Source organism: Rhyacophila brunnea, unplaced genomic scaffold (assembly GCF_057557595.1).
Source record: "Rhyacophila brunnea isolate RB1 unplaced genomic scaffold, BYU_Rbru_1.0 scaffold_19, whole genome shotgun sequence".
NCBI lineage: Eukaryota > Metazoa > Arthropoda > Insecta > Trichoptera > Rhyacophilidae > Rhyacophila > Rhyacophila brunnea.
The window spans coordinates 2,621,901-2,641,909 of record NW_028232848.1 but is presented as its reverse complement, the minus strand read 5'-3'; the positions used below and the strand labels follow the sequence as shown (position 1 = coordinate 2,641,909).

The following is a 20,009-nucleotide window of genomic DNA, read 5'->3' as shown; positions in this document are numbered from 1 at the left end:
TTTTATTGTTTAATTTGTACTTTTTGAATCATTGTTGTTTTCTTAAATTTTATTTCTTTTGTATAAAACTATTTTTGCTTTCTTTTTTTCCTCCACTTTGTTTTTTCTGATTTTCCTAACTGATTACTTGTAATTTTTATTCTAAATGTCATGTTGTGAACGTCCTGAATTAATAATTTGTTATGTACTCAACGTGTCTTTTTCAAATAAATAAATAAATAAATAAATATATCAGAATACGATGATAGTGTATTCTTTTAATACTTTTAGCCATATTTAAGCAGAATTCAATTCATTTTCAGTTAATTCTGTTTTGTATGGAAAGTTAGTTCGGAAAAAATCCGCAAGGTGGCGCTTCGATCGAATTCAATGCTTGCACTTTTGCGTAACGGCGTTCGACGATTTTGAAAAAAGAATTAACTCGCTTTCTTGTTTTTTATATCATATCAAGTACAAGTTTTAAAAATATCATGCCTATATGTTATTCAATTAATAAATGTTTGAAATTTTCTTATAATTGCTCTCATTATTACGCAGTTGATCATTTTCTTTCAAGTTGATGGGATAATTCATCAAAAAAATAAAAATAAAAGTATTTATAATACATAGAATTGTCAAGTTTATAAAATTCAACAGAATTTAAAAACGTGGTATACCTATAAAAAGTTCTTTTAATCTTGTAATTATTTTTCATTTATCACCGTTTATTCATCGTTATTATTAGTGCTAACGATGATGTTTCTTCAACATCTTTGGTTGTGGTTTTGTAAGTTTGATAAACGCTGTATTAATGGATAATGGCGCGTACATATTAATAACATAACTATTATTATTATAATACATTGTTTCGAACTTGGAATCAGTTTATTTTTCTTGTAACTTCGGCAAGTTAATACTATGTGATTTCCAGTCGCGTGCGTGTTGTGAATCGAAAACAATTTGGCCACCAGTCACTTTTTTCATACGTCTCCCATAGAAAATACGTCAGTCAGGAACGATTTCCTCGGGAAATTCAATGCTTGACTTACCTACATCACTTTTTACTTTGCAGTCGTTCAATCTTTTTCGCATTGGCAGTGTGTCCACACCCCGTACAATAACTACCTGCGTATGTACAGACGTTTACATTCATACACCTACACTACACTTCATCATAACACATATCTCTTGATAATGGCCTCTGCAACGAGCCCGAAACGTCAGGGAAAAAAGGAAGAAGTACAAAGTAGAAGATAAAAAACAACCGCGAAAGTCTCGAACATTATATTTTGTCACATTTGGCAAAATCGTAATTATAATATTGTACTATTATTACAGCACGGTTAGCAGCACTCGTCATATATGATTTTTCGGTAACCGGACAAAACAGAACATGACAAAACAGGACAGTGACAAAACAAAAAATAACAAAACAGAACAGCCCGGGGAAAAATGAAACATTAATTTTTGTGAAATATATTTAGGTTAGGTCATTATTTCATTGTACCTAGTCACCCAATCATTTTGAATATATTATATTGATTAAGATGAGATATCCTAATCTTTCCGGCAACACCGAGTTAAGTCCCGTTTATTTGAGGCTTTCTAGCGATTAGGAATGCAGAAATTAGGTATATACCTAATTTGATTTATTATGGCGTATTGAAAATCTGTGCTAGTAAAAATATATTAACCTCCTATAGAGATAAGACAATTTCAATATTAAATTTATATTTTTCCTGAAAGGTCATAGTTATATTTATCGTTGTTCTGTTTTGTCACTGTTCTGTTTTGTCATGGAACCGATTTTTCTGAAAGATAGAAACGCACAACGCCGAGTTAAAATCGCTATCAACTGTTGTAATAATATGTACTCACAAGAAGTTTATATGAATTTGTCTAGTTATAGTTTCATTGTGATTTTTTTTATTCAATTCAAGCATTGATTATTCAGAAGTTGACCGTAATTTATTATGGCACTACCTTCTCTGTTACAGTAAAACTTTGGTGTGCCGGAAACCTTGTTGCACAAACTTTATACTGCAAGTCTTGTTTTTCAGAAAACTTTGTCGCTTTTGCACAAAAAACGTTTTAAGAGGAAACTTCGCTGGAACGCGAGAAATGGCAGGGTTCGGAGAAACAATAATAATTGTTCTTAACAAATCGCTAATAAATAAAACAAAATACGTATATTTTAAACTGGTGATCGCCCACGACTTTGTCCGCGTGAAATGTGAAAGAAAAAGTAGACGTATAAGTTTGACAATGAAGAAATACACCGATTCGTATTATTAATTAATTTTTTTATGGGTGGCAACATTTGTCACCCGGTCAGTCCAAGGAATTTTGAGGATGCGTCTATACAGCCACATCTCGAAAGCTTCAAGTCTCCGTGACATTTCTTGGTTTATCGTCCCTACTTCCATACCATAGAAAAGAATTGAGAGCACATAACAACGTACCATACGCCGTCTCAGACCTAGGTTAAGATCTCGATTGCTAAGGAGGCGTCTCATTTTGAGAAAGGCGCTCCTTGCGATCTCAATTCTAGTTTTTTTCCCTGAGACTGGTCCCATTTCTCATTGACCCATGTACCTAAATATTTATAATGGGTCACACGTTCGATTGGTTCGCTGTTAATGACAAAATTTGTGTTGGTGTCTGGTGTCTATTTTTGATACTAGTAATAGTTTTGTTTTCTTGGGGTTCATTTTTAAACCATAAGAATTACTGACCTCGTTAACCTTTTCTACCAGTTCATGTAAACTCTTTCAACTATCAGCAATTAGCACAGTGTCATCGGCATATCGTATATTGTTAATATTGTACCTTGCGTTTTACGTGGTGGATCTCTTACAAAATAAAACATTGTTTCCAAAACCATGATATGGGTATTTTCGCGACTAGCGGATAGCCTGTCTATAATAATGGCTGTTTTCGGTTGGTAACCTTGCTCGCATAAGGGCCGCCGGAAATAATTCTAGAAAATTATTTCCCCCGGCAGGCTGCAAGGTTGCCAGACAATCGACAGAGTAACTGATTTCCCCCTCGAATCTCCCCCTTCCATATTTTTTCCATTTCATTCTTCTCTTCCCTCTCTTGTTGCTCGTTCGTCGCTCTTGATTTTGCAAATTTCCGCTTGTGTTGCACTTGTCGTGCGTTATTTCTTAGGGATGCGCTGTTGAAGGAAAAGTATCTACACAATAAAATTAAAAAGAAAAAATATAATACGTGTTCAGTGTGTGTGAGTAATTTTGTATTATTGAAACTGTCCCAACATTTTCGGGTTCGAACGATCGCATTTCATTATACCCCAGTGGTTGAGCTTTTGTGGACTGTAATTTTGAAGGATGCTTGTGGATTCCGGATCTGGGGGGGGGGGGGGTTACACGAGAATACCAGGCACTTACCTATGATGTTGAGTGGGCTGGCGCGCGCTGGAACTGATCCCGGCTCGTGCACTCAGGCACTAGTAGCTAAATAGTTTCGGAATGTCACTCTCACTGCTACACTTGGGTTAATATGGATGATGATGACGTTTGTATGAATGATCAGACACCCTGTGCCGGTAACACGGCTTGAATAGGTGCTCTGATTTACTGAGTTCGTACGGAGACTCGTATTGAATTCTTGCTTAAGCGACGGCCACACAGTAGCAAGTTGACTCTTTCGTTGTCTACTAATAACTCGCTGTCATTAAATCACGGTCTGTTGATGACCCGTGATTGTTAAGTGCCTGGATCACAATAATAATAAAGGATAGTAGGTGTGACATAATTTTGCGGGGAATATGGATGGGTTTGGGATCCTAATCGGCCCAACCACCATGTTATAGCAACATACTTAATACTCTTAATTATTTTATAATATTACAAAATACTTCATGATATTCTCGAAAACTATACACTCGATTCAGTTATTATAAACATACCATATTATCGTGAAGTTCGATAGTTTAAATAATAATAAAATAGGCTTGATGTAAGTGCAGCGTAATCCCGGTCGCACATGGAAACTCATCTCAACCGCAACACGTCGAATTTGTCTATCTGATTTCGTCTAAAGGTTCAAAATGTGCTACGGGATGGGAGCATCAGTCTGATAACATTTTAAGCACCAAGAAAAACGACATTACAGACCTACAAACTTATCTTAATAATGGACGGGGGAGCCACAGTCGAAAACTACCCAATGACGACTCGCAACTGGACAGAATCTGACATTCGAATGATGTTTTCAAAATGGCGTCCATATGGTAGTTCGTAGTTCCATTTTTGACCGTTCTTTAGATCAGTTTGTAGGACTGTACACACTTTTTCTCCGTAGCGGCAGCTTACTGTGATGGCATGTGACAGTACGCGACGTGCATCATAATATATTTGAACCTTAAGCCTCACTAAACGGTCACCATATCCTCTAACTGTAGCTAAATAACTATATAACTGTCTGTAGATAGGTACGTACTGATGACCCACCTTTCAACTTTTTGTCATCAGCCTGAATCTATCCACTGCTGGATGAAGGCCTCTTCAAGCTGCTTCCACTTCTCTCGGTCCTGTGCATTGCATTGCCACGTACTTCCGCAGAACTTTATTATTTCATCGATCCAGTGGCCTCTAGGTCTACCTTGTGGACTTCTTGGAAACCACTGGATGACTAGATTTGTCCAACAATTGTCTCTTCTTCGAGCTGTGTCCATCCCATCTCCATTTAAGGCTTTTAATAAACTCTATTATATCGCAAACCCTTGTCTGCTTCCTTATCCACTAATTCCTCTTTTTGTCCATTAGTGTTATGCCCAGCAAGCATGTCTTATAGTTTGGTGGAAATATTCCAGACAATTTTTACATAGTTTCTAAAATATCCAAGAGTATTAATAAGACTACCAGAGTATCGAGAAACGTATGGATGAAAATGTAGATACTTTTCTGTCAGCATTGATTATTGGAGTGCTTACTGGGCTGCCTCTCAAATGATATCCTTCAAACTGTCAGGAAAAAGTCTACCCGTGCGGAAGAATTTTAATTGTACCCATATATACCTTTATAGGACATTGAAAAATAAATGTCGAATTTTTTAACTCAACCTATCCGACGATTCATTTTCTTTTTATAATAATATATAAATATTTTTATTTTACGTAAATTTAATCGAACGTCAAAAAACATCTTTTATTCAATGCGTCCTCTACTCGCGGTATGGCTCATTGGTTATTATTTTAAATTGTAATTCAGAATCTCGCACGATTTTTGGTTTTTGAATTCCGGAAATGTAAATGACGGAATCACCGGATTTCCGCGGAAGTATCTTTCAACAATAATATTCCTAAGGGTTATAACGATATCATACCTACATATTATATACAAATACACATTACAGAAGTCTTCGACTTACGCAAATTCGACTTACGTGAATTTGTACTTATGCGATTTTTTTAAATAATATGCTTTTTTTTTGCTGTAGTTTGTTTCTCTGTACTTGTGTTTACATGGAATATTATGTTATATAATATGGAGCATGTAAAAAAATTAGTAGTAATGCTTTCTACGATTATTACCAAGAAAAAAGGAATATTTATAGAAGAAATGGAAATATTGGTTATTTGGATGGAAATGTGCAGAAACAACAAATTTCGATAAGCCTTATACTCATACAGGAAAGCCTAGAGTCGTTTTGAAGACATAAAATGTAAAAAAGTATGATAGTTTTAATACATTCACTGCTAGCCACGGACGGTTTCAAAAATTTAAAAGACGTAATAAACTACACAGTATCAAAGTAACAGGTGAGGCTGCCGAGCTATGCAGATACCTACAGAGGAAGCTATGAATTTTATCAAGAGTCTAGCAGAAATCGTAAAAATGAGGATTACCTGCCACAACAATTTTTGGGGCTGAGGATTGCAAAATCATACCATTTCATCAATCAATATTTTTTTCTTAAATGTATCTATGTAGGTCCATTTTATTTTCACTTATCCTTTGCAACTAACACATATTATTTAAACAAATGCATGATTTTAAGTTTTATTCGACTTACACGAAAATCTTCGGAACGAATTAATCACGTAAGTCGAGGACTTATTCCTGAAAATGCTATACCTACTTACGGCTAATTTATTTTAAGACACACGTTAACAAAAACATATTTTTAAGATGTCGCACTTACAAACTCGTCTACATCTAGAACTTGTCGATGTGATTTTGTTTTTATTCATAAAATACATACTTAATGGACGTCGATGCGACATTTTTGGTAGAAAAAAACATCTGCTTGTTGCATAGGCACATGTGCAGGTGCTTCTTTTTCATTCGTTTCGGCAAGCCGCGTGACGTCGCTGACCTTGTATGATGCCGCATGTGTGCGCAGAAAAAAGTTGCAACATTTCCCGCTGTTTTGATTTAATTACGTCCATATCCCAGTCGTGACGACTTTCTATTTGCGACCGGGCTTAAAGTGCGGCCACACCGGCAACAAGTCGCGCGACAACTCGTTAAATTTTACGATAATTATCATAATTGCTTAAGAAATTTTACGATAATTATCATGCTTATCGTAAAATTTAACGAGTTGTCGCGCGACTTGTTTTCGGTGTGGACCCGGCATTACGCACAAAATGCAAATTTTTCCAAATGTCATTTATACAAAACAATCATTTTATTCTTCACGACAGTGGAAAGCGTCATGCACAACATATTTTTTTTTAATATTGGACATAATTTTTTGGTGATTTGTTTTTTAAACTCTCTAAGCACCGAGGTGTATGATTGATACATCAGTCTCCTGCAGCTTCGTTTCGGGACTGGTAAGTGTGGCATTAAAATATTTTCATTCTGGCACGTTTATAGCGTCATGGAAGCGGTCGCATCATATACATGCGGATGGAGATGGGGTAACTCAAATCATTGGCCCTTTTCCTGTACTGCTGTACTCCTGTTTCTTAAGCTTTACTAAAATTATCCGTGACCAGTATTCCTCCTTAAAAACGTCTATTTTTTAGCTTTTCTTCGTAAAACATGTTTTTACTGTTTTCCTCGAAAAACCATTGTCCTTAAAAATTCAGATTTTTTATAACTTTGCTCCCAAAAAAATATACAACAAAACCTTTTTTCGACTAGGTATGTACTTGCCAGTTTCTTGGATGACGAATGTTTTCTCAGGACAGACAAACATAAAGGACCAAAGTAGATTTTTCAAAATGAAATATATCCTAGTAGGTACCGTTTTCTTCTTGTAGTACTTCATATTCTTAAAAAAAATGTTGGCTCCTCATCCATAGTATAAGATTATGAAAAATAATTGATGATTTAAATAATCATTGTTTAGCAGATATATTGAATTTTATTTTGATGTTGACTGATCGCGAGTGGAGAACTACAAGGTTCTAAGTGTATTTTGTCCTTGATGAAACAAAAGTAACAATGTGGCAGCTTAGAATATACTACATTGTTGGATTTGTTTTCTCAAGGACGAATACTTAGAACCTTGTAGCATTAGGTTAGGCTCGCGTGATATCTTTATCATCACCTTTTTTAATCAAACCTTTTCATATACGAACAACAGAAAAAATGCTTCGTTTTTCGCAACCAATCTAATTAAAGTACAGTGCGATCATAAAAACTATTAATCGTTCTATATGTGATACTAAGTAATTAAATCTCAATAATGAGTGAAAAGATGAAACTGCGCGTGGAATTCGCCGAGGATCGACTGATGAGTTCCTACTGCTGCCGGAGAACTGGCTTCGTCATTTACGACGTCGAAGCGAAGATAGCAGCTGAGTCAACATCCTCTAGGTTTTTTAATTTTATTGGGAATATTATTCTAATATATATTCTTATTAGGGATTGCAATACCGAATGAAAATGTCAATACCGGTTTTTCGGTATTTCTTATTGAATACTGGTATTAATACCGATATTTCTTAAACATTAAAAAAAACAGAAGTAGGTGCTTAACAATAAATATAGCTATTAAAATCTTTTTAAAATATTATTTTATTCCAAAAACCTACATTTAAAAATATGTATTGATCATAATTATTGTAGAACTAGTGATTTTTTACAAATAATTTGAATAATACCTATATTGATAATTTTAACTAAAGCCCTCAAAAGTTCATCAAGTGCAAATACGTCCCGGCTGCAGGAAAAAGATGCTTGTACGGTCATCAACAATTATAGAATAATTGAACAATTTTGTCATGGATGTTTTCTATTTCAAAATAATATTATGATAATTCATCGTGACAATTACTTATTAATTATTATTAAATACCGGTATTGCAACCCCTAATTCTTATGAAGCACTGGCGGAAAAGTGTATAATCTCAATTCAAAAAAATACTTGACCAAAGTTAGCCGTAGGGCGTAGACCATTTACCCAAACGAATCTGTCACCCATTACTCTATACTGGTCCACATTTTTTTTTTCTTGATTACTCGTATACATTTATCTAACAGGCACTCTTCGCCACTATTATGTATGTTTTTCTGCCAGACTTTGGGTATAGGTACATGACTTATGTGACATATACTGTATCAAAAAATATCGATAGATATGATTTATTATGTCGATTTCAAGCTACAAGGAACAACATGCATTTAAGTAGGGTAATTCTTTGGGTGAAATCTAAAGCAAAATTCCCTCCATCGGTTCAGCCCCTCAGTATTGTTTATGTGTCTCAGCCTAAACCAACCATCTGTGTAATTAAGACAGATAAACGTTGTTAACGATTGTGGCTATTTTAAAAACTGAACATCGTTTTATTGTATTCTAAAGATACCATAATACCCACTAACAATTTTGCTTGCGATGTTTCGATGCATAATTTAAAAATTTGTTGTTTTTCTTTGTTTCAGAAATGGTGTGACAGTAGAAGGTGCCACCCACAAACAGGTGGTAGATCTGATCAAATCCGGAGGAGACTGTTTGACCCTCACAGTTATATCTGTAACACAACAGGTAACTTGTAATCTATATTAATATTATATTGTTTTTCTCCGTTTTTCCACTATTGAATGAGAAAGAAACGGTCTATTTGATGATTAGTATGTGTATAGAGCGCGCATGGTGCCTGAAGATGCCGAAAAGCGAAACCCAGGTCGCAAAATAATGACAAATGGAATAGTACAAAACATAAATCCATTAGAATTCTAATTGAAATACCATCAAGTACCGTTGGTTGATAGTATTAATATCATATCATTATAATTTGAAAATACAATATGGTGGAAAAAAAAAACCAATCTTTTAAGCTTAAAACAGAAAGAGTTTATTTGTCACAAATATTCAATATAGGACATATTTGTATTTGGAAATAGAAAGTTTCAAATCGCCACCTAAGTCCATTTGGCTTGGTATTAAAAAATAAAATAAGTATATTTCGATAGCTATATATGTCTTTGACTAATATGAACATGTGCATATAATTCAAGTACCATAGTCGATTCACCACGTTACCTATGTTCAAGACGTTGATGTCTTCTGTTTGATTGTCCAGGAAGCCGACCGGCTGGAGCCGTGCGACGATGGGCCCGGCTACAGCTATGTGGACTACAGCGAGAAACGCTCTCTCCCTATCTCAGTGCCCGACTACCAGAGCGTGGAGCGCGCCGCACAGAAGTATGTGGCATTTAACATCTACATGGCGGGGCGCCACCTCTGCTCCAGACGGTACCGGGAGTTCGCCAACCTGCACGCGCAGCTTCGGAAGGAGTTTGTCGGTAAACAACCAACACTATCTATTAATTGGGGTCTTGGCCGTCTTCCGAAAAGATTGTTTTATGAGAAACGGTTGTCAATTATTTGCTCAATTTATTAGGTTAGGTTAGAAATTAGATCACGAGTTGCAACTTCTATTGAAAGTTGGCTGTGACCAAATTGTGGTACATTTACCTATTTTGGGCAACTCGTATCCGTTTACCAACTCCTTCCAATTGAGCAACTTACAGAAGTTGCATATAAAAGAGGATCTACCTCTGCTGCCCTCTACCTTTCTCTGCATTATGAGCTGGAATAAATCATACTTCTCATTGCGGAAAATGTGACTAAGTATGAAGTCTTTCTGCGCTTGATAGTTTCCATAAGTACTCTTCGCTTATTGGCTTATCTTAAGACTTATATAACTCATTCACTGCAGACCAGTTAATTACTATTTAATTACCACATTTAACTCATTTAGTGCTGACACCGCGACTGGCACGTTTACGTTACTTGGCCATTAGATGTAATCAACATGATATTTAAATGTAAGTAATTAAAAATTAATTAACATGTCAGCAGTGATTGTGTTAATTAACATACTAATAGTATCTGATGGCCATTTAATGGCAACGCACCAGTTGCGTTGGATGCACGGAATGAGTTAATGGTGATATGATCGGCCCCGAAAATTCTCATGGTACACGGAGACAGCCCACATCAGGAAATAACCGGTATAAGTTTCTGATTGTCTACTCCTTTAACGTACAGTTTTCCATATTTATCTGCTGCTCCAAATACTCGCCTGAATGACGTTTACCTTTTCTTGATAGGGTAAATAATAAAGATACCCCCCTAAGCCCTTCTCCAAATCATAATGTAGATTTTGGCAAATTGTCAATTTTGTGTCGTAAATATTGAATCTCAATCTATCATATCTGACTCGCATCGGAAAGTGGGTCACAGACGCTGATTGTAGTTTTTTTGTTGTTGATAAAATATGGCCATTAAGTGTATATTATTATTTTTAATATTTACATAAATATTATTACCGCTTATCTCTTTAGCTGATAGCCAATTAAAATGAAAATTGAAACATTGTTCAATTACTCTTGTGCAAACATTTCACATCTCGTAATTAATTTTTCCTTTGACCATTGGTGGAAAACGCGGATGTGAAGCAGAAATAAGTAGGCGAACAGATTGTGAAAAATGAACTTCAATTGCCACGAAAATGATGGCAAACATTAGTGTTCTCCATATTTTTGTGCAGTGTCAAGTCATGGATCCTGAGAGCAAGGGTGCGGAAGGCAATTAATGCTTTCGATCAACTCAATAAATATAATATGTAACACTGAACTTTCGTTGATCATATTTGAAACGTATTTTATTTTATTAGAGTCGTGATGTCCTGGCATGTCGTTCCTCTGTCTTTGTTGATGTCATCATGAATCACTGATGTATTCATCCTTTCTATGATTTCCACCCAGCTGATGGTTTGGATCTTTCACTGTATCCAGCTCACCAGACTCTGCACAATTCATGATTAAAACAAACACTCATTTGCACAAATTAACCCAAGGATCTTTCTCAGTACCCTGCACTCAAACACCATCAATTTCTGACAATTAGTGGAACACAGGGTACATGTGTTAGCCCCATATGGCAGCATCACTCACACTCAGCAGTCTCACGAGAGTTTTGTACAGGTGTATCTTTGTTTTTCTGAATGATGGTTTTAAATCAATCTTTTGTAGGAGACAGTTAAAAGGACCTAGGTATTAGAATTGAATACTCTACATCTGATTTCATTGTTCACTTTATTATCGTTATTTACCAACGAGCCTAGGTACATAAATTCATTCACCTCTTCAAGAGCGACTATCAAACGTTAGGTGAATTTGGTTATGTTGGTAAATTTGGTTTTTTATGATCTTATTTTCTTCTTTTCAGGATTCAATTTCCCCAAGTTACCTGGAAAATGGCCGTTTGCTTTGAGTGAGCAGCAACTAGACGCTAGACGAAGAGGCTTAGAACAATATTTGGAAAAGGTAAGATAATTTGTTATGAACTCTATGTGGCTTTACAGCCCGGGGTGGAAATTGGCTATGTCAAGTAGACTTCTTCAGTTATCAACACCTAGTAGTCTCAGATCCTTCACAATCATCGATTCTTGAAGGGACAGGGACACTGCCTACGACCCTAGCCCGGCGCTTAACATACTGGTCCGTTCAGTCTGCAGCTTATTTTATGAGAGAATCTGATTCATATGACTTACAGGCCATCCATAGACTGAAACTGTATGCGGTTTAGAACGGTGTGCCATTCTAAACTTGATGTGAATGATTTCTGTTCATGGAAATATATTTTCACATAGTATATTATAGGCATCTGATCGTATCCATTTATAGTTTTTACCCTACATTTACAAACTTAGTGAAAATATATTTTCATGAACAGAAATCATTCGTTTAGTATGGCACACAGTTCTAAACCGCATACTGTTTCAGTCTATGGATGGCAGAATCTTCTGATATAAAAATACATCACATAATGTGTAATGTATATAAAGTTTACAGTATTCAAATCTACCGAGTATGCAAAGTACATATTTCTATAATTCTTTATATTTATATAATGTTTGGCCCATTGAAGTTCTTTAGTTTTGATAAAGCCATTTCGATGTAGATTGAGGATAAATGAAATGTAACACAAATAACTTAAATCATTCTCTGATTCAGATAAGTATACGCAATTAGATGCGACACACATAGCTTAGTTGGTAGAGCACCCGCTGGGCGTCATATTTTTTTCAAAAACGATTTTTTTCTAGTGGTTAGTTCTCTAAAGTATTTTCAGATTATGTATGTTCAATAAATAATGTTACATTATCAAATATTGTCAATTATTCTTTGAATAAAAAAAAATAGTTTATCTAGCAATTCTCAGAATTTATTTATGTGTAATAAATACTTCCCAGGTATTTATTGCCTGCACTGTATCAATTAGCTCCTCTGAATACATCCTGTAACGATATTTATTGGCCTTCCTGGATGCCAAAATCTTGCCGATATAAAGAAAAGACAGATAATTCATCCAATGTTCAAGTTAAAGCCAAATCTAAATCCACGTGTTGAACAGTGTTCCATAATCTGTTTCCTTATTTTTAACAAATCAAATCATTATATGCTTACTAATGTCTATTTTAGGTTTGTGCTGTGCGTGTGATAGCAGAATCAGATCCAATCCAGGAATTCCTGACGGATTCCGACGACTCGATCAATGCCTCCCCCGTAGACTTGAAAATTCTTCTGCCCGACCGGGAAGTCGTCACCGTTTCCGTAAAGAAGTCCACAATTGCCGAAGACGTTTACCGGGCCGTTGTGGAGAAAATTGGACTGTCGAAAGCAGTCGCTAAATACTTTTATCTCTTTGAAATCGTCGAATACAATTTTGGTGAGTGAAATAGTATAATTTAATTAGTTTTTATTATTATTGCTTATTATTAAGTTCAAACTGGAAAGTACAAGGAACCTTTTACTCAAAGTCGTGTATAGTGAGTAAGGAATACCTTTCATAGTTCACTCACAACACGGCTATGATGGCAACAGCAGTCACTTGCCTGCACATCAAACGACTGTTAACATCTGATGATAACATCGCCATCTTTATTTATTTTTTATTGCTGCCATCGCCTGTCACAGTCGCGTTCCTCGACTTGTTGCATTTAACCAGATTCAAATTAAATAACTGATCTTCTTTCTCAAATGGTGTAAGGGTGATGGTGGCTTGTGCTTCTCTGTGATATTATTTTATTCAATTCAAGCATTGATTGCACAGGAATTTACCAAAACTTATTATGTCCAAAAACGTTGGAAGAAGCTGCAAAAAGGACCCTTGGGCTATTGTTAGTTGCAATTTGTTTGGAGCAAACTTCACTATCTTTGCCCGGGTTTGTTAAAAAACTGCACGCATTGTGATACAATTTTTGATTCATTGAAACATTCGAATTCATAATTTATTATGCATTAGTGCTATGATTCATGAAGTTGCCGAATCCATTTAGTTACATATAACTTTAAATGTCATAATCACAACTACCTATGTCAAACGTCTGTCATTCCTATAAAAAAAATAACACAAAATTTCAATTCCGATGTGGCAACTAACAAAATATTAATTTTGTTCTAGCTACCAAATCCAACACACAAAAGAAATCCAGAAATGGCATTATAGTGTATTTCATAAGGCATCCTCTCATAGTCGATTTATTTTATTTTACATTTGTGCATTCTGGGGTATTCGAATGACTTTTAAACAATTCATTTGTTATTTCAGAACGAAAACTACAACCAGAAGAATGTCCGCACGCTCTCTACATCCAGAATTACTCAACAGCATCAAGTAGCTGTCTCACAATTAGGAAGTGGCTTTTCAATCTCTCCATCGAAGCCGAGATGCTGAGGAATGACCCACTGGCTGCCACCTTTGTCTTCTGGCAGGTGCGTCACCTTTCATTTCACTCTCAGACCTTCTCTAATCAATGCTGAACACATCCACATGATCAGTGTTGCCGAAAACGTTTTTTCCCAGATAAAAAACGCATTTGGCAAATACAGTTACTTATCGAATACCTATACCGAGCAAAAATATCGACAAAAATTTTCTTAAAACTGTTAATGTGTTGATCGTTTAAAAACATTTTCAACCCTAAGCAATAAAATCCTACTGTAGAACTATGCCGCCGGGATCGGATTACGTTTATGACACTAGTTAAGTGTCTAATTACCTAATTGGTGTTTTTGCCAATAACATTGAAAATGTATCCACGCATATGGTTGAAATTTCATGTAAAAAATCCAAGCTGAAGTCAGTAGGTACCTACCAGCGTTCATTACAACAAACAACTTCTTTTGTAGTTTATGAATGCCATGCTTGTTTCGGGGAAAAATTCTAATTGTGTATTATTGTTTGAATTGCGACTTTTTGTGTTATATGACTGCTCATTTAAAAATACCTATTCTCTGATATAACGAGTAATGCTTATAACGAGCAAATTCAGTCGGTCCCATCTTCCTCGTAATAACCAAGTTCGACTGCAGTTAAATCTAACATTTTTTGGTCCCATCATAGAGTCTACATATTAGCCGACTAGCTGCAAATATTAATTAATAAATGCCATCAAATTGTTCCAATGAATTTGTTCTTATTGTACTGTTGTCTTACAGGCGGTAGATGAGGTAAACCGTGGCACATGTGTGGCCGGTGAAAGACTGTACCAGCTAAAAGCTCTGCAAGATCTGTCCCGTGTCGGTGAATACCTTGCCCTTGCCCGAGCGCTGCCAGGATACGGCAGAGCTCATCTTCCACCCTGCCATACCGACTCGCGGAAGGAGGGGAAGGTCATGCCCACTGTTGGTGAGTGACTATATATCTTCACATCATATAAGAAACAGTATTTTATGTTGAGTATTAATTGGTCCATATAATTTTTTTAATTTTATTATTGAAAAATGATTATCATTTTCATTATTTGTAATACATACATTGTGACACTACCACCAAAGTATCACCTCAAGTTATAGTCGTCAGTCTATAGTAATTGATGAACTGTTTTTTATGATTGTTTATCTGTGTAAAATACTTATTTTAGGCTTATAACACTAACGTAAGGTTGTTTTTTATGTCAGTGCGGTAATAAATCTCACAGCACAACAGTTTAAACAAATTAATTCACAATACAAAATAACTTGCAGTTGTAAACATACCTTATTATTACCACATTAGCGTGAAGTTTTATATTTTATGCAGAAAACTAGTCATAGTCGAGAGCAGTGCCAAGTGATGCAATTGGCTTGATGTAAGTATAGTCGAGAATAGCAATTCAATGATTAATATTATACAATATATATTTAACATCCACGGTGGCCGCGCGGCTTAAGCGTAAGACTGTCACGCCGTGGGTCCCAGGTTCGAATCTTGGGTCTGGCAAGTACACATACTGTTTTCCAATTTGTGTGTGAGTCAGGGTATGGACCTAATAGGTTGAGCAAGTGGCTGACAATTCATTTCTCGTAAAAAACAAAATCTGTTAATACAAAACCTCTACTCTGTGGAGGCCCATATGATCCTATTAGGATCGGACATGGTCGGGGGGATTAATATTATAGTCTTGTATGTGTAATTGTCTTGAAATGCACAGATTGCGATTTCTTCTACTACGCACGGTTTTTTTTTTGACCATGTTGAGTCCCATATGATTTTATTAGGATCGGACATGGTTGAGATCCTAATAAAATCATATGGGCCTCCACAGGGTGGAGGTTTGTACGAGGGTGGGTCAATAAGTCCTTAGAAAAGCCGACAGGTGGCGCGACTAGTACTGTAAGCGGTTTGTTTTCATGCAGCGGCACTACCAATTCAGTATGCTGCGAAGTTTCAATCAGATTGGTCGGGTTGTTGTGTGTTTCTCGTACATTTAAAAAAAAAATTTGCTTGTGGAAAATGGAGAAAATTGAGTTTAGAGCTGTTATTAAACATTTTAATATAAAAGGGTTAACAGCAAAGGAAATAAAAAATGAGTTGGATTTAGTTCACGGCATATCTGCTCCTTCACTTGCAACTATTTATAACTGGTTAGATGAATTTAAACGTGGTCGTACATCAACAAAGGATGAACCACGCTCAGGACGTCCTGTAGAGGTGACTACACCAGAAATGATCAATAAAATCCACGATATGGTGTTAAGTGACCGAAGATTAAAGTTGAGTGAGATAATTGAGGTTACAGGGATCTCAAAAGGTAGCGTCATTTCTATTTTACATGACAAATTGGGCATGAAAAAAATTTCTGCAAGATGGGTGCCGCGTTTGCTCACAGTCGACAATAAACGCAATAGGGTGGTGGCCTTTAAAGCCCTGTTGTCGCTCATGCAACGCAATCCGGATGAATTTTTTCGTCGCTTTGTGACTGTAGATGAAACATGGATACACCACTATACTCCCGAGACGAAAGAACAGTCAAAGCAATGGATTGCGAAAGGCGAACCATGTCCAAAGAAGGCGAAAACCGTAAAATCAGCTGGTAAGGTTATGGCTACTGTATTTTGGGATGCACGTGGAATTATTTTCGTTGACTATTTGGAAAAAGGAAAAACAATAACAGGGGATTATTATGCATCTTTATTGGACCAGCTAAAAAACAAAATTGAAGAAAAACGGCCTCATTTAAACAGGAAAAAAATCCTCTTTCATCAGGACACACATGTTTACGATCAATGGCTAAAATTGAAGAATTGAAGTTCGAATTGGTCGACCACCCACCGTATTCGCCAGATTTAGCCCCCAGTGACTTTTTCCTTTTCCCAAACTTAAAAAAATGGCTAAGTGGACAACGTTTTTTTTCAAATGAAGAAGTCATCGATCGGACAAATGCTTATTTTGAGGACCTTCCGAAAACTTATTTTTCTGACGGTTTAAAAAAAATTGAGAAACGTCTAACCAAGTGTATTGAGCTCCAAGGAGATTATGTTGAGAAATAAAAAAAAAATACAAAAATAAAAACTGTTTTAATGCTTTTTTCTAAGGAATTATTGACCCACCCTCGTATTAACAGATTTTTGTTTTTACGAGAAATGATTGTTGGTCACTTGCTCAACCTATTACATAGGTCCATACTCTGACTCCAAACATAAATTGTAAAACCAGATGTGTATTTGCCAGATCCTGCGCACAAATTACATAGGGTAAATTTAATTATTCATACCGTTATTATTTCCAACTGCTCTTACATGCAGCTTATTGCATCATTTTCTCTCGCTTGGCGTCATATTTTCTGTCAAAACTATCACACTTATTTATGTTTATATTATGTAGTTATGTATACTAACTATATTTTTTATTCAAGATTTATTTAGAATGTAGCATCCTTTATTAATATACATAAAGCAAACTGGTCTGATTATGATGGTTATAGGTTTAATTTCCATTCTGTGCAAATATTTTTTTCTAAGCATTATATTTTTGATGTGTTATGAAAAATTATTAGTTTTAATTTGTCTTTAAATGGTTCCTCTCCAGAAGGTTTTTGTGTTACGAGATACCTTAACTAATTATGGTGTATTTTGTTGCAGGCTTTGCGTCACTGGCTCTGCACGCGTGCCGAGCTGACGGCTCGCTGGAGTCTCAGGTCCTGGAGTTCCCCCTGAGCTCGCTTCGCCGGTGGAAGGCCGACCCCACCACCGGCTCCCTCTGCCTGCACTGCCACAGGGCCGACAGACCTCCCCGATGCCTCAACATCTTTACTCCATATGTGAGCATATCTTGCCGTATTAAAAATATACCACTTAAGAAAGCTTTGATAATTTTAGCACGAATAAGAAAGAGTAGGAATGCCGTTGAGAGAGACAAGGCGATCCAACAGTCGTTACCTGTGCAACAGAAATATGATGTAGCCAACAAAACTATAACAATTGGACATAAAATTAGAAGGATTTTGGAAACTAGTGATTCATTAATTAGACATGACTAAACTCATCATCCTGTTCGTATATGAATGGCAGTGCCAATATATACTCTTGACTATCAAAAATAATTTAATTAGGTATGAGAATATATTTGAAATAAATAATATAAATTGATTGAAGTGGATAACGGAATATAAATAGTTAGTTTATGAAATTATTGATCAGTTAATGCTTACTAAATTTTATAAGAAAACCACTAGCGCCGTGCTTTGGAGAAATATAAAAGTTAGGAATTTCTGTACAAAATAGAATTTTAAATAAATTGAAAACATTCCAGTTTACTGCGTTATTCAGCATATCGGTTGTACGTAAAAAACCTATTTACAAAATAAATTGATATATGTAATTATAATCAGGGCTTCGAACCGTTATTTGTTTTCGTTTTGGTTTTCATTCTGGTTCAACTAAAAAAAAAATATTGGTTCGGTTCCGGTTTTCGTTTCGAAAAAAATAACAGTTTTTCTGGTTTCCGGTTCAGCTCCGAGTGATTAATTTTTAAATGTTTTTATTTGTATTAAAAAATATTTTCCACCATAATTTAGAACATTTTATAGTAGTACTTGAATGATAGCCCTGTTCCACGCTCCGAAACCAATGGTTATGTTGCACCACATGTCCATAGCCATAAATGTAAAAAGTAATACATATGTTATAAATATAAATTATGAGAATTATATCGAGATGCATCATGACAACTGAAGTGGGGAGTAAGATCATGTTAACGTGTGTGTTTGAACATGAACCGAATAAACCAATATTTTTTTTCCAGGTTCGGTTCCGGTTTTCGTTCCGACAAAAATAACGGTTATTCCGGTTTTCGGTTCAGTTTCAGTTCGTAGCCCTGAATATAATGTTTTCAACGTTTTGGTATCAATTGTTTTTTTTTTTTAAATAATAACTGCGATTAATTATTGTGTGTTGTCACTTTACAGTTCCAATACCTGAGCGACTGCCTGGACAGGATAGCCGAAGAATCAAAATGGGTGGACACGGGAGAATAACACGGCAACATCCCTAAGGAAACTATCCCTAAGTGAAGTGATTTCTCACTTTACCCCCTCTAAAACTCACAACCCCATCCCCTCCACACATATACAACAATATAGTATTGTCACAATTTGACGACATAAATAATATATTATTATACATAGTATGTTTGGAGAGAAGTGACCCTAGTATAAGAAGATTTCGCTTTATGTGCCACAGCTGCTGTCCAATTGATATTATTTAGGCTTATTCTGAATGCAGTGTTATATGTAATGCTAACTTATTTCATATGTTTCATTTGTGAATGAATGACACATTGATGAGACAACTCAAAACAAAGAGCGGCTACGCTAAATACAACTCATTAGTTTGACAGACCATTACGTAAGATGCGTCCTTCAATCTTATAAAAATTGCGGCCGCAGCCTGTTTTCAACCACTGTAAGAGAAGTGTAGAAAACAAGAGGCTTCTGAAACGTGTTTTTCCACTTTTCCTAGTCCCGTCCGTTGACATCCATGTTGGCTAATGGATAATCGTCTAATGTAGTCTCACCTGTCGAAGTATATTATATTAAGAGTTCCATGGCAAGAATAGTTTCAACAAATACTCAAAAAATCATATATAGACAAAATAGTGTCGAAACTAAGAATTATTGTCGCGGTTGACACTATTTTGTTTGAGGCCACTCATATAATGTGTAAAGCCGCATTTAGACCAAGCGAGTGAATGTTAGTTCTTCCCCCCACCCCGCTCAAGAAAAAGCGTTTACGTCAAGAGAATTTCGCTGGAGTGGGGGAAGAACAAACATTCGTTCG

The 20,009-nt window shown here is 35.8% G+C and overlaps 1 protein-coding gene across 2 annotated transcripts in view; it reads left to right on the top strand.

The window, feature by feature from the left end:
• Snx27 (sorting nexin 27) overlaps positions 1-19,803 on the top strand; it is a 59,008-nt gene extending 39,205 nt beyond the window's left edge. For both annotated transcript variants that reach the window (XM_085946129.1, XM_085946130.1), the window contains exons 2-9: positions 8,841-8,943; positions 9,482-9,704; positions 11,635-11,732; positions 12,891-13,137; positions 14,020-14,183; positions 14,910-15,099; positions 17,814-17,992; positions 19,139-19,803. In XM_085946129.1, the coding sequence (XP_085802255.1) occupies positions 8,841-8,943; positions 9,482-9,704; positions 11,635-11,732; positions 12,891-13,137; positions 14,020-14,183; positions 14,910-15,099; positions 17,814-17,992; positions 19,139-19,207 (1,273 nt within the window). In that variant the 3' untranslated portion in view covers positions 19,208-19,803. The remainder of the gene's footprint in view (positions 1-8,840; positions 8,944-9,481; positions 9,705-11,634; positions 11,733-12,890; positions 13,138-14,019; positions 14,184-14,909; positions 15,100-17,813; positions 17,993-19,138) is intronic.
• The last annotated feature ends 206 nt before the right edge of the window (positions 19,804-20,009 follow it).